Here is a 14,980-nt window from a genome sequence, read left to right on the forward strand (position 1 = left end):
CTGGAACTCCACAGACAGAAATCCCCCCTCCCAACCTGACTTCCCAGAAGAGGGAGGAGGGGAGAAGCAACAGGGACCCTCACTCAGTCCTGGGGGGTCCCAGCCCTGTCCCGAGACCCGGCCCGCCGTCAGCTCTTCACCAACCCGCTCCCGTGCTCACCACCTTCTGTCTCACTTCTTCCTTGTGCAAGACAAGAGCAGCTCAGTGACATTCCCGCCCCCCACCCCCACCCTGGGCGGTGCCTGGAGTCCCAGAGTTGCCTCCACCCCACCCCCGCACTCCCTGCCCAGGTGCCACCAACTGGCAACCCTGGTCCCCCGGTTGCTGTCCCCCCCACTGCCTCCCAGTCTCTTTCCGCCCTCCCCCCCCCCCCCCCGCCCCATCTGTCACTCCGGGAAGCCAGGTGTCCCGGGAAGGCAATCCTGATCTGTTCCTCCGGTCTCCAGGGGCAAAGGTCAGTGCCCTGAACTTGCTCATCCTCAGGCCCCGCCCCCACCCTCACCTGCATCCTTCCACTGGGTGGGGGCGGGGCGGGCAGAGCTCTGAGGAGGGAAGAGGCTCCTCTGCTTCTGGGAAGGGCGTGGGGGTGGGAGACACCCAGGGCTGAGGGGAGACAAGCGGGAAGGGGTGGCTGGTGGGGGCCCTTCCATGCTGCTCCCAGGGAGCGGGGACTGTGGCTCCCTGGATGCCTCGCTGGCTTCCCAGGGTCTCCCTGTTGTGCGGAGCAGGACCCCCGAGCCCTGACACTGCCCCGGCTCCCAGGCCGCCCACACCTGGTGTCCCAGGGGGACAAAAACCTGTCCAGTGACTGTGGGTCGGCCCAACCCCAGTGACCCCAGAGAGCCGAGGGGACTAAGCCGCCCTGGGCGTGGCTGGGGCTCTGGGACCCCAAGGCTAGCCTGGAGGAGGTCAGGGCACATCCACAGGAGCCCCGGGAACCCCAAGAAACTCTGGAGCCTGGAGCTGGGGTGGTGCTCGCTGCCTGGGCCTTGGGATGCGCGAGGACAGGGGCCCGCCTGGCTTCCTGCAGCTCACCTGTGCGGTGCGGGGCCGGGGCCGGCATTTGCGCAGGGGGAGGGGGCTCCTGCCTGCCACAGGGGGTGGCTCCCGGCTGGGGGCGGGCACCTCTGCAGATAAGGCATTAACTGCCCCGCTGGGACGCACCCTGCAGATCTGCTGACGCCTCCTTTCGCCCAGGTGCTGGGGCCAGGTGCCAAAGTTCTTCATAAGAGCTGGTGCTCCCGCCGCCGCCACCCGCCCTTGGCTCCTGTCCTGTCCGGCGACCACCATGGTGAGGCTGGTGCTGCCCAACCCCGGCCTGGACGACCGGATCCCCTCCCTGCAGGAGCTGGAGACCATCGAGAAGGAGGAGGCCAGCACCCGGCCCAAGTGGGACAACAAGGCCCAGTACATGCTCACCTGCGTGGGCTTCTGTGTCGGGCTCGGCAACGTGTGGCGCTTCCCGTACCTGTGCCAGAGCCACGGAGGAGGTAGGGCCAGCCCACACCTGTCCCCGGGGGCTCATCTCCCTGCCGAGGAGGTCCAAGGGGCTCCTCCAGGGAGGGCAGAAGGTTTGGGGGAGCCGAGGAGGGCTGGACAGCTGCCGGGCTCTGGGGAGACAGCCGCTGGGTTCGGACCCTGCACACCGAGGTGCAGGGAGGGGGAGCCACACCCACAGGGGCCCGGCACTGCCCCAGGGCCTCAGGCCTCACCTTCCGCCCCAGGCGGCCCCTCCCCAGCTACAGAGCTCACAACCCCACCCCCAGGGGCTGCCTCTGAGCCCTGGTCCCCCCCCCCCCCCAGCCCAGCCTCCTGGTGGCCTGCAGCATCGGAGCAGCAGCTTCTGTCCCAGCCGAGGGGGCAGCTGCGCCGTGAGCAGGGCGGCAGGGCTGGGGGGGGGGGCTGGGAGACGGAGCTGGCTTCTGGCAGGTGGGGGCCGGGCAGGCCCAGGCGCTGCTTGGGAACAGGCTCTGCCGGATGCTCTGGGCGCGTCGCGTGGGGCCGGGCCCGCGGGGTCCAGGCTCTCCAGCGAACCCGGCTGAGTCAAGACAAGGACGTGTGGTCACTCACACGGCTCGGTGACAGCTGCGCTGTGGGTCGGGGTGTTAGTGCCTCTGGTGGGGTCCCCAAGCACCCCTGGTCACTTCCCCTTTCCCCAGTCCTAGGGGTCCTGTCTGCCTTCCCGGGGGAGGGGGTGCCCCATGCCTCCTGCTGACCCTGGCAGTGTGGGAGCACGTGAAGGGGCCACGGCACCCCACTGGGGCACACAGCGCTGGTCTGCTCTTCCCGCAGCGGGCCTTGGCCAGGCCGATGGAGCCCCAGTACCCGGGCACAGGGGTCTGGCTGCGGGTGTGCACTGCCCTGTGGGTGGCAGGTGTGGGCCCCAGAGGCTGCACCGCAGACTGGGAGGAGGGCAGGGAGGGGCCACACTGGCCCCGACATGGGCTTGGTCACATAGACCCGATTCCGAGGTGACCAATGGCAGGGCTGGCAAGGGGACCGTGGGGAGGCCTCTCCTCGCTCAGAGAAACAGCACAGGCACAGGCAGGCCCCCCATGGGCTCCCAGGGGTGTCCCGGTCCTCAGAGCAGCATCCTGCTGCCCAGCCTGGGCCCCCGGCCTGCGTCAGCCGTGGTGCTGGTGCCAGGCTGACAGTCGCCAGTGAAGGGGGTGTCTGTGTGATGCCGAGTCGCTGGCCGTGGGGGACGTGGCTCCCAGGCCCCTGCCCAGGTGCGGTCAGCAGGAGCTGCAGCCTGAGCCGGGGTCAGGGACCCTGTGCAGGTCCTGTGGCCTCACCTGCACCCCCTGCAGGGAGCCCCTGGGCTGGGGCCACTGTTCTCACCTCTGAAACGGCCGAGGGAGGCGTCCACCCGGAGTGGCCATGGCCAGGCTGCTGAGCTCGGCAAACAGGTCAGGGTTTGCAGAGCAGGACAGAGACCTGGTTCCTGGGGACTCAGCCCCGCCCCGCCCAGGGGCGCCTGGGAACTCACGCACACCCCGAGTGTCTGCCTGGGCCCTACTTCACGGCCACAGCACACGGGGAGCAGGGGATGCGGGGACCCTGCGAGCCCCACCAGCCACAGCCTCCTCCATCTGCCCATGTAGCAATCACGGCGTCTGCCCTGGGCCACTGCCACCCCCTGCTGGGCACGGCGGGGAGGGGGCCTGGCCCGGGCACGGGGACCCAAAGCTTCCTGCCTCCCCCTCCCCTTCCTCCCCGTTCTCCTCCTCCCCTCCCCTTCCTCCCCCCGAATCTCAGAAAGTGACCTGTGTTTCTGCCCTCCCCAGGCCCCCCGGGACCCTGCCCACCTGATCCCTGCTGGGGGCCCCAATCTGTGGGGAGAGCAAACATGGCGACTGTGGGCTGTGGGCAGAGTCTGGGCTCTGGGGACCTTTGCACCCACGTCCATCTGGGCGCCTGCCCTGCCCATCTGCTCCCGTCACCCTGCATAAGGGGAGCGGGTTCAGGGAGACCGCGCAGCGCTGGGCCCTGCTCAGGTCTGGAGACCGACCCCAGGGGAATCCTTGTCCACAGGGCCCAGTGCTCCAAGCGGGACAGGGCCTGGGGTACGGGTGCCAACCGGAGGGACCCAAGAGCCCCCAGGCCAAGCCAGCAGCTGATCTATTCCCATGGGACAGGCCTGGCTCCTGCCCAGCCATGTGTGAGATGTGGGGGGGTGCTGGCCCCTCCCGCACCCTGAGACTCCCACACGGCTTCTCTAGGAGGGAGGGCACCAGGACGGGGCAGCAGCAGAGCTGTTCTGGGAGAGGCGTCCAGCAGGGGGCGGCGATGGGGGGACCGGGCGGAAGGGGGGCTGCCTTCCTCCTGGCAGCTTTACCTCCCTGGCCTTGCTCTGCCGAGCGCCCAGCCAACACCACGCCCCCCTCCCCCATCCCCTGCGGCCAAGGATGGCCCCTGGGAGAGGGGTCGCAGGGCCTCAGGGGCCTGGGCTGGGGAGGGGTCGCCCTGGACCTCAGGGGCCTGTGCGTCCACCTGTGGAAGGTGAGTGCTTGAAGGGAGCAGGGGAACAGGAGAGGGGTCCACTTTAGCCCAGAGAGAGAGGCGGGGAGAAGGGCGCCACCCCTGAGCGAGAGCAGCACGCGGCTCCGCTCCGGCCCGTGTCCCTGCCGGCCTCTCACCACTGGCCCGGGGGCTGACCGGCAGGGAGACGGTGCCCGGGTGGGGGTGCCGAGGAGGACCTGGGGGAGGTGCGGCCTGCGGGGGCCACAGTGGGACAAGAGCGCGGCGTGGGGCGTGGCATGAGGACGGGGCTGCTGCTGGGTGGGGGGTGGCAGGGGGGCCGGGTGCGTGCCAGGCACCAGGCGTCCCAGGCATCTTCCGTGGCAGATCCCGTGGCAGGGTGAGGAGCGGCAGGCGGGGGGCGTGTCGGTGGTCCCCCCAGCTCTCCAGCAGGGTCCTGATCTGAATTCTTATTGCCCGTTTTCTCGTCCACGTTTGGCGGCCATGGAAGGCCTCCGGCTCTTCCGCCTGCGCCGCCCATGCCCTGAGGGGCCCCTAAGGCTGCAGAGGTCCCCGCTGGGCTGTCGCATGGGGTTGCATGGGGCGTCCCTGTCACTGGGCTGGCTCTGACCCTGTCCTGGGGTCCCTGCTGTGGCCCCAGGCAGACACCCAGAGCCCCTGCTAGCTCCTCTGAACCCGTGGTGTGCTCTCTGGGCCACAGGGAAGAGCTGACCGGGTGGACACCCCGGCCGGCCTCTCCTGGAGACCCCCCACACACCACCTCTGGTCCTCTGCACCTTAGGGCGCAGGTGCCGGCCACGCCCCCAGCTGGAAGGGAGCCACCTCGGCCCGCCCGGGGCCTGGGAGGCGCCTGTGGGTTCCAGGTGGGGGCTCACCTGTGCAGGCTGGTCTCGCAGCCCACTGGACGCATGTGAGCCGTGACGGCCTGAGGCCGACTCGCGCGAGGGGGTGCTTCTCCTTCGAGTTCGCATCTCTCTCCTCATCTCTCGCAAAACAACCAACAAACTAAACTTTCTGGTCGGCCCGGGCTCCTGCCCAGCCCCGAATTCCTGCAACTTCAGAATGAGGTCAATGTCAGCCACACTCAGAGGTCACCTCCCAGAAGTCTCAGGCCAGAGCCCCAGGGACGGCCGGGAGCGTCCCCTTAGGGTGAGGAGGGTGGGGGAAGAGGAACCCGAGACGGGGGTCCTCGGCCGTGGGGAGGCAGAGCTGCCGCAGACGGTGCCGTGTGCAGCAGGGGCAGCGGGTGGGGCCGTGCGCAGTTGATAGAGCCCAGGGCTCTATCTCCCCAGCCAGAGGCTGGGTGCCCACCTGTCAGTGACTCCCAGGCCCCGCCCCAGGCCCCGCCCCAGGCCCCGCCCCAGGCAGCCCTGCTCTGCTTCCTGTCTCTCTGGGGTCCCCCTGCGAGTGAGGGCTACAGGCGTCCTTTGGCATCCACTGATGTCACTCACCGAGCACGGGGACTCCTCCGCTCCTCTGTCCATCTGTCCGTCCATCGGGGGCAGGGTGGGGGCCGGGTCTCGGGGAGACCTGGGCTTGGCTCTGGGGCGGGCACTCTGCTGGCCCTCGGCTGCTGAGACGTGGCCCTCACTGCTCTGGATCTGATGATGGTGATGTCTGGAGTGGAGTCCGGCTGCTCTCTGGGTTCCTGGGTGAGAATCCCTGAGGTCAGAACGCACCAGCATTTCCTCGCCGGCCACAGGTTGCCGCTGTCCCCGGTGCTGCGTGTTTATTAACTTACTTGAAAGACAGCGCCACCTGCTGGTTTACTCCCTGAACGCCAAGCCTCGAGCCAGGTCTCCCATGTGGGCACCGGGGAGCCAGGTCTTGAGCCACCTCCCCGGGGGGCTGTCAGCAGGAGGCTGGGACTGAGGGTGGAGCTGGGACTCGAACCCAGGCCCTGCAGAGTGGGCTGTGGGCCCCTCACTCCGGGGCCAAACAACCACCTTGGTGTTGTCTTTGGACTGCGAAAAATTCCCATCGATGCGGTTCTCACGGGGCACACACAGGGGCTCTGACAGACACTGAGGGCCAAGTTCGGCAGTACACACAGGCACACGTACACGTGTGCACACGCATGCAAGCACGCACGTACACACAATACACACGAGCATATGTGTGCATACATGCACACAACACAGGCGTGCGCACACACGTGTGCACGGTTCTGCCAGGTCTGGAGCTGGACATGGACGACGGAACTCCTACATCCGGGCCGAGCTTACTGGGAGCCCCAGGGGGCGGCTCCAGGGCCAGCAGCCGGTCTGTGATGGATCGGTCACTCAGCAGCAAGGCGGCCGCTGGGGCTCCTGGGCAGCCGCGGGCTGGCAGGGCCGCCAGGCTGGCACTGTGCAGCCCCTACGCGGCCCCCCTGGAAGGGGACCTGCCCTGACCGGTGCTGCCTCCCCAGGGGCCTTCATGATCCCCTTCCTCATCCTGCTGGTCCTGGAGGGCATCCCCCTGCTGTACCTGGAGTTCGCCATCGGGCAGAGGCTGCGCAAGGGGCCCGTGGGCGTGTGGAGCGCCGTGCACCCGGCCCTCAAGGGCGTAGGTAGGCCCCTCCCTGGGCACCTGGGGGGCGTGGGCAGTGTCGGCACAGAGTGGAGGGGCACAGCCTGCCTGCCCAGAGCAAGGGCCCAGCAGGGGGCGCTGGCCACCTGCTCAGGCGGCCTCCATCCACTCCCACACCCTGCCAGCCTCAGGGGTCACTCATTGACCAGCTCTGTGGCCGGGGCACTGGCTCCCTCAGACCTCCGGCCAGGGCAGGGGGCAGGGTCCACTGATCAGAGATCCTGGGGCAGGAGGCCCCTGCCCTGCAGCCCACGATCCAGGCCTCCCCCGGCTGCCTCTCCTGGGCCCCTCATGCTTGGTTCTGTTAGGGGCGAGCGCCTGCAGGAGCCCCTGCCCCCTCCCCACGCGTGGAAACTCCCCTGAACCCCCCCCCCCCCGCAGGCATCACCTCCATGCTGGCGTCCTTCATGGTCGGGCTGTACTACAACACCATCATCGCCTGGATACTGTGGTACTTCTTCAACTCCTTCCAGGACCCGCTGCCCTGGAGCCAGTGCCCGCTGGACCAGAACCTCACAGGTGAGCGGCGCCCGGGGCCGGAGCCAGGGTCCTGGAGGGCTTGGGGGCGGGGAGCCCCGAGCCCCGCTCCCCCCAGGGCAGCCGAGGGAGAGGGAGGCCGGCAGGGGCCCCGGCGCGGGTGCGTGCACTGTGCCGCTCCCGCCGACTCGCGTCGTGGCCGCGCCCCGCAGGCTACACGGATGAGTGCGCGCGCAGCTCCTCCGTGGACTACTTCTGGTACCGCGAGACGCTCAACATATCCACGTCCATCAGCGACTCGGGCTCGGTGCAGTGGTGGATCCTGCTGTGCCTCACGTGCGCCTGGAGCGTGCTCTACGTGTGCGTCATCCGAGGCATCGAGACCTCGGGCAAGGTGCGGGGCGGCGCCGCGCGCGGCTGCGGGGCTGGGGTGCAGGCGCGCCCTCGCCGGCCGCCCTGAGCCCGCCTCGCCTCCCCGCCCCGCCGCAGGCCGTGTACGTGACCTCCACGCTGCCCTACCTGGTGCTCACCATCTTCCTGATCCGCGGCCTGACGCTGAAGGGCGCGGGCGCCGGCATCGCCTTCCTCTTCACGCCCAACGTGAGTGCCGCCCGCCGCTGCCCCCTGCCCGCTGCCGCCCCCGCCCGCTGACGCCGCGCTCTCGCTCTGCGCAGGTCACCGAGCTGGCCAACCCGGTCACCTGGCTGGACGCGGGCGCGCAGGTCTTCTACTCCTTCTCGCTGGCCTTCGGCGGCCTCGTCTCCTTCTCCAGCTACAACTCGGTGCAGTGAGTCGGGGGTGCAGGAGTCCTGGGGCGCAGGGAGCGGGCCACGCCTCGGTTTCTCCATCAGACCGGGAGGGCGACCCTGCTGACCCTGTGGCGCCTGGCTTCCCGGGTGCTGGCCCTTACAGAGGCTCCATCCGGCTGGCAGGACAGTGGCTCCCCCGTCTCCACCCCCTCCATCCAGTTCCAGAACATTCTCCCTACCCCACTACCCAAGCCCCACCCCGTGACCCACTCTCCCAGCCCTGCCAGCTCTGCAGGGCCCTTTGGCTGCTTCCCCGGGAGCCTGGGGCTCATGGCTCTTGGGAATGACCCGACCTCCAGGCGCGTGCCTGGGAGCGGAGCTGTGGGTCCAGGTGGGCCTCCATGGCCGACGGCATCGTGTGTGTCCGCTGCACTGATGCCCAGCAGGTCCGGGGGCACCTGAGGCCCAGCTGGGACTTGAACCCAGGGCTCGCCTGCTCCAGAACCAGGGGTGACAGCTGCTCCGGGGGCCCCAGAGCCAGCAGGTTGCGGTGGGGGAGGCGTGAAGGGCAAGGGCCAGGGGTCCCCGCGCTGGGCACAGCCCTCCGGCCGTCTGAGTCCTCGGCGCCCGCACCTGCTCGGAGGGGCACAGGTGGGCTCCCGCCCAGCCCGCTTCCCAGCAGGCCCTGGGCCGGGCAGTGGTGCCTCTGCCGGCCTCTGCCCCGTGGGTGACGCCGCTCTCGCCACAGCAACAACTGCGAGATGGACTCGGTGATCATCTCCGTCATCAACGGCTTCACGTCCGTGTACGCCGCCACCGTGATCTACTCCATCATCGGCTTCCGCGCCACCCAGCGCTACGACGACTGCTTCAGCACGTGAGTGGCCCCGCCCCCGCCCCGCGCCCCGCCCCCGCCGCGCCCCGCGCCCGGCGTCATCCTGGCTCTGCTCCAAGGAACATCCTGACCCTCATGAACGCCTTCGACCTGCCGGAGGGCAACGTGACCCAGGAGAACTTCGCGGAGATGCAGCGCTGGTGCAACGCCACGGACCCCGCGGCCTACGCCCAGCTCATGTTCCAGACCTGCGACATGAACTCCTTCCTCTCCGAGGCAGGTCCCGGCACCCCGGCGGGCGGGAGGCGGGGGCGCCCCCTCGGGTCGCTCCCTGGGGCAGCCGTCCACTTCCCCTTGGTCGCCACGACGCCGGCCGTGTCACGTCCTGCGGCTGCTCGGCTCCCCACACACTGCCTCCTCTGTTCGGGAGCCCCCAGGTTGTGGGGGTGTCACCACTTCTGGGCCGGCGGCTCCCACAGTGCTGAGCGTGGTGCCGGGACGTGGCGTCACCCATTGTCAGCTGTGTGTCACCTCCTCCCGGGCCCCAGGTGGCTGCTGGCGTTGCCCACCCCAGCCCAGGCGCCCTTGGTTGCTCCTGGCTCTGCCGGGGCCGGGTGCACCTGCCGAAGGGGCCCGGGCCCCGCACACTCTCACCTCCCGGCCCGCGGCTCTGCTTTACCCGTGTGTCTGGAGCCAACAGGCGGCCTGGGATCGGCCCCATTCTTGCTTGCTGTGGCTCGGTCGGTGGGCCATGTGCTGACAGGGTGACCGGTGTGGCCGTCAGGGACCGACAGGCCCTGGGTGACTGGGTGCCGTCGTGCAGGGCGTGGAGGGCACGGGCCTGGCCTTCATCGTCTTCACAGAGGCCATCACCAAGATGCCGGTGTCGCCGCTGTGGTCCGTGCTGTTCTTCCTCATGCTCTTCTGCCTGGGCCTGTCGTCCATGTTCGGGAACATGGAGGGCGTGGTCGTGCCGCTGCAGGACCTCAAGCTCATCCCCGCCAAGTGCCCTAAGGAGCTGCTCACAGGTGCGTGTGCCGCGGGGGCCCGGCTGTGTCCCCTTCCCGCCGGGCTGCAGGTTGGGACCCGCCCGGCTCTGTTCCCCTGCAGGCCTCATCTGCCTGGGGACCTACCTCCTGGCCTTCATCTTCACGCTGAACTCGGGCCAGTACTGGCTCTCCCTGCTGGACAGATACGCGGGCTCCATCCCCCTGCTCATCATTGCCTTCTGTGAGATGTTCGGGATCGTCTACGTGTACGGCATCGACAGGTACGAAGGAGGAGGCGGTGGGGAGCCGGGCCGGGGCCGGCCTCGGGGGGCGCAGGGCAGACAGCAGAGCAGCAGCCTCGAGTCCTGGGAGGGGGCTCCACAGGGCCCCCCAGGAGCAGTCCATGCCCCCCGGCTTCCGGACTCTCCTACCCCTAGCTGTGCAGACGAGTGCTGACGGCAGTGTTGGGAGACCACCCAGACTTGGGGTGTGTGAGCAAGGAGGCCACGGCGAGAGCAGGCCCTCTGCCATGCAGCCGAGCAGGAGCCTCCGTCTGGGTGCCCACAGCAGGCTGGGTGCAGGCCAGCAGAGGAATGAGGGTGGGTGGGCAGTGGGGCTGGGGCCCTCGGCCTGGGGTACCTATGTTGTAGTGGGGGGCTGTTATCTCCCTGGAGCTCCAGGCCTTTCCAGAGGGAGGCCTTCAGCCCCCACTGGCCAGACATCTGGGCACTCACCTTGCTGGGTGGGGCGGGCACCAGAGCAGCCTGAGAGGCTATCAAGGTGAGCTGCTTCTGAGACCAGGTGTGCAGACACAGGTGTGTGCAGGCACAGGTGTACAGGCACAGGTGTGTGCAGGCACAGGTGTACAGGTACAGGTGTACAGGTACAGGTGTGTACAGGTACAGGTGTGTACAGGCACAGGTGTGTACAGGTACAGGTGTGTACAGGTACAGGTGTACAGGCACAGGTGTGTACAGGTACAGGTGTACAGGCACAGGTGTACAGGTACAGGTGTACAGGTACAGGTGTGTACAGGTACAGGTGTGTGCAGGTACAGGTGTACAGGTAGAGGTGTACAGGCACAGGTGTGTACAGGTACAGGTGTACAGGCACAGGTGTGTACAGGCACAGGTGTGTACAGGTACAGGTGTACAGGCACAGGTGTACAGGCACAGGTGTGTACAGGCACAGGTGTACAGGCACAGGTGTACAGGTACAGGTGTACAGGCACAGGTGTGTACAGGTACAGGTGTACAGGTACAGGTGTGTACAGGTACAGGTGTGTGCAGGTACAGGTGTACAGGTAGAGGTGTACAGGCACAGGTGTGTACAGGCACAGGTGTACAGGCACAGGTGTACAGGTAGAGGTGTACAGGTACAGGTGTACAGGTAGAGGTGTACAGGCACAGGTGTGTACAGGCACAGGTGTGTACAGGTACAGGTGTACAGGCACAGGTGTACAGGTACAGGTGTACAGGTACAGGTGTACAGGTACAGGTGTGTACAGGCACAGGTGTACAGGTACAGGTGTACAGGTACAGGTGTGTGCAGGCACAGGTGTGTACAGGCACAGGTATACAGGTACAGGTGTGTGCAGGTACAGGTGTGTGCAGGCACAGGTGTGTACAGGTACAGGTGTGTACAGGTACAGGTGTACAGGCACAGGTGTGTACAGGCACAGGTGTACAGGCACAGGTGTACAGGTACAGGTGTACAGGCACAGGTGTGTACAGGTACAGGTGTACAGGTACAGGTGTGTACAGGTACAGGTGTGTGCAGGTACAGGTGTACAGGTAGAGGTGTACAGGCACAGGTGTGTACAGGCACAGGTGTACAGGCACAGGTGTACAGGTAGAGGTGTACAGGTACAGGTGTACAGGTAGAGGTGTACAGGCACAGGTGTGTACAGGCACAGGTGTGTACAGGTACAGGTGTACAGGCACAGGTGTGCAGGCACAGGTGTACAGGTACAGGTGTGTACAGGCACAGGTGTACAGGTACAGGTGTACAGGTACAGGTGTGTGCAGGCACAGGTGTGTACAGGCACAGGTATACAGGTACAGGTGTGTGCAGGTACAGGTGTGTGCAGGCACAGGTGTGTACAGGTACAGGTGTGTACAGGTACAGGTGTACAGGCACAGGTGTGTACAGGCACAGGTGTGTACAGGTACAGGTGTACAGGCACAGGTGTACAGGTACAGGTGTGTACAGGCACAGGTGTACAGGTAGAGGTGTACAGGCACAGGTGTACAGGTACAGGTGTACAGGCACAGGTGTGTACAGGCACAGGTGTGTACAGGTACAGGTGTACAGGTACAGGTGTGTGCAGGCACAGGTGTGTGGAGGTACAGGTGTGCAGCTGAGGTACACAGGGTTGGCCATGCTCTGGTGACATCATGCAGGGCGGGTTTGGCCGTGCGCCTGGCCCCACAGTTGTGCAGCCGTGCCTGGCACTGTGCGTGCCCACACGTCCATCTGTGAAAGGCCCAGAGTGCAGAGTGAGGCAGGCGGCCAGCGTCTCGCCCAGGTCAGTCGACACCGTCCCGGCCTCCACCTCCAGGTTCAACAAGGACATTGAGTTCATGATCGGGCACAAGCCCAACATCTTCTGGCAGATCATGTGGCGGGTGGTCAGCCCCCTGATCATGCTGGTCATCTTCCTCTTCTACTTCGTGGTCGAAGTCAGCAAGGAGCTGACCTACAGCGTCTGGGACCCCAGCTACGTGAGTGCCCGGGGCTGCCCACGCCGGGGAGGGTCGCAGGTCGGGGCGGAGGCCATGCGTGTGTGTGCTCAGGGCAGGGTCGCAGGTCGGAGTCACAGGGTCACAGGGTTGCAGGTTGGGGTGGAGGCCGTGCGTGTGCTCAGGGGAGGGTCACAGGTCGGGGTCACAGGGTCACAGGGTCGCAGGTCGGGCGGAGGCCCTGCGTGTGCTCACCCCCAGCCTGCTTCTCCCCCAGGAGGAGTTCCCCAAATCCCAGCAGGTCGGGTACCCGCCCTGGGTGTACGCGGTGGTGGTGGTCGTGGCCGGCGTGCCCAGCCTCGTCATCCCATGCTTCGCCGTCTACAAGTTCATCAGGGGCTGCTGCCGGTGGCCAGGGGACCAGCAGGGCCTGGTCAGCACGCAGTCCACGGCCTCCGTGAATGGGGACCTCAAGTACTGAGGGGCCCAGCCCCAGGCTGCGTGTGTCTGCGTGTGAGTGCACACGAGCATGTATGCGCACATTCGTGTGTATGTGTGAGCACTGCATACGTGTGTGCACTAGCCTGGGTGTGTAGACACGTATGTTGTGCATGTGTGTATGTGATGTTTCTCCATACGCATGTATGTCTGTGCACACGTGTGTGCGCATGTGAGTTCATGGCAGCATTGCGTGTATGCCTGGATATGTGTGTATTGTGTGCATGTTTGATGGGCGTGTGTCTGTGCACATGTAATATGCACTATGTGTGTGCTTGCGTCTGTACATATGTAGCTGTATGTTTTGTGCACGTGTGGACATGTGCATCGTGCTCACACGTATAGGCACACTGCTTGTATGCACGTACATGTGTGTGCGTCTCCATGTGCACGCGTGTTCACATACACACGTGCATCCGTGTTTACACGTTCATGGCACACACGTCCACCATGTGGGCCCAGTCTCCTTGTCATGGACACAGTGCAGCATGCCACACAGCCCTGGGTACGTCCCCCAAAGTCAAGAGCTGAGGGGTGGGGAGGCTGCACCTGCTGCACCCCAGGTTGTCATGGATGGCCGTGGAGCCTGGAGTGTGGGCGGCTGCCTCGGCCCCTACAGCCATTCCCGTTTCCCAGCCCCCACCCTGTGCCCTCCCCCTAGCTACAGACCCTTGACCTAGGGACCCCCGAGGTCAGGGCTGCGGCCCTTTTGCCAGAAGCCTGTCGAGCCTGGCGACGTGGCCACCCCACCCCACGCCCTGGCCCCGCCGCCCCGGCTTAATGAATACTCACCATTTAATCATTGCTTCTGCCTGCCACGGACAGACGCCCTGGTGCAGCTCAGCGCGGCCCAGCCGGAGAGACACCACGTTTTCTTACGGGAACGTTAACTGTGAATTTTTAGCCAGATGTTGGGAGAGAGGGTTACAGGGTAACTTGGCCCTGGCTCCCTGCCACCAAGGATGCTGCGTGCCATCTGGCCCCCTGGAGCCCAGGGCTGTCGGGGTGGACGGCCCTGGGACTTGGCACCAACCTCAGCCCCACACGAGCTGGGCCTATGGCATCTGCTTCTACAAACGGCCACCTCCACGTTCCACAGAAAAACCTGGGTGCTTCCCTTCAAGCGGACTTTCTAGAATTCTCACAGTTGGGCTGGGATGCTGGGGGGTCCCCTTCCTCCCAGACCCGGCCACAAACTCCAGTCCTGCGGTTCCAACCACCCGGCCCACCACAGACACGGAGCAGGGCGGAGCTGGGACACGTTCTGACCGCTTAGCACTCACCCCTCCGCCGCCCTGCGGTGCCCCTGGCCCGGTGTGCCATCCAGGAGGCTGGCGGCCGTGTGTCACCTCCGGAGCACAGTGCTGCCGCTTGGCATCCTTGTCAATGTGACAGACAGGCAGGTTCATGGACATCAAGTGTCCCCGTCTAAATAAACCGCTGCATCTGCTGTTCTCTGTGTGCGTCCAGACGGGCGAGTGTGTCCCCAGGGACAGTGTGGCTGGCGGTCAGCTCCACTCCCCCATGGGCTGCAATCAGGACGCTGTCCACAAGGCCGTGTGCTGTGGCCGGGACAGGCTGGGCCTTGGGCAGGACTGTCTGCCTCCCTCCCAAAGGCCCTGTCCCTGCTGTGCTCAGTGGGGGTCACCCCAGGGACTCCTGTAGCTCTGGGGAGGGTGTGGGCTCCACTCTGAGGCCCCCAGGCTGGGCTAGGGAGCAGGTGCAGCCCCTGGCACAGGCCACATAGGACTGGCCCGGAAGCCACATTCAGACCCCGAGGTGTCAGGAGATAGGTGTGGCCTGAGGACTAAGCCCCCTCCTGTGCTGCCCCAGAAGCAGGGAAGCCATGGCCACCACAGCCACCACAGCCACACGTGGCCGGGCAGCAGCCTTTATCTGCTGACCCTGTCGGGAACTGCGTGGCATGGGGAGGTCAGGGGCTGCCAGGGTCCTGGGTGGAGGGTGCGGGCCCCTGGTGATGGATGTTCTGGGTCTTGAGGTGTCCACATCCTTGACTCAGCTTCACAGGCCACCTTGGCAAACCGAGGGTGGGGGAGGGGAGCGGGGACCTCTGGCCCTGTCCCCGAGGAGCCTGAGTCTGCATTACCTCAACGTCCAAACACTCGTTACAGATGAATAACTAAACGCCAACTCACCGTGCCCGAGCGTCCCCACAGGGGACAGCTCTCTCCGAGGCG

General features: G+C 66.1%; 1 protein-coding gene across 1 annotated transcript; it reads left to right on the top strand.

The window, feature by feature from the left end:
• The first annotated feature begins 1,289 nt into the window (after positions 1 to 1,289).
• On the top strand, positions 1,290 to 12,765 carry SLC6A19 (solute carrier family 6 member 19). The gene is made up of 12 exons (XM_062212320.1): positions 1,290 to 1,491; positions 6,393 to 6,533; positions 6,935 to 7,072; positions 7,243 to 7,424; positions 7,520 to 7,630; positions 7,705 to 7,817; positions 8,528 to 8,656; positions 8,734 to 8,890; positions 9,438 to 9,642; positions 9,725 to 9,884; positions 12,164 to 12,326; positions 12,562 to 12,765. The coding sequence occupies exons 1-12, from the start codon at positions 1,290 to 1,292 to the stop codon at positions 12,763 to 12,765; spliced, it is 1,905 nt and encodes a 634-aa protein (XP_062068304.1).
• The last annotated feature ends 2,215 nt before the right edge of the window (positions 12,766 to 14,980 follow it).

Source organism: Lepus europaeus, chromosome 15 (genome assembly GCF_033115175.1).
Source record: "Lepus europaeus isolate LE1 chromosome 15, mLepTim1.pri, whole genome shotgun sequence".
NCBI classification, from domain to species: Eukaryota; Metazoa; Chordata; class Mammalia; order Lagomorpha; family Leporidae; genus Lepus; species Lepus europaeus.

Coding starts and splice junctions, on each gene's coding strand:
- SLC6A19 (XM_062212320.1), top strand. CDS start 1,290: ATGGTGAGGCTGGTGCTGCCCAACCCCGGCCTGGACGACCGGATCCCC. Junction 7,425..7,519: donor GCATCGAGACCTCGGGCAAG/GTGCGGGGCGGC, acceptor GCCCCGCCGCAG/GCCGTGTACGTGACCTCCAC. Junction 8,891..9,437: donor TGAACTCCTTCCTCTCCGAG/GCAGGTCCCGGC, acceptor GCCGTCGTGCAG/GGCGTGGAGGGCACGGGCCT.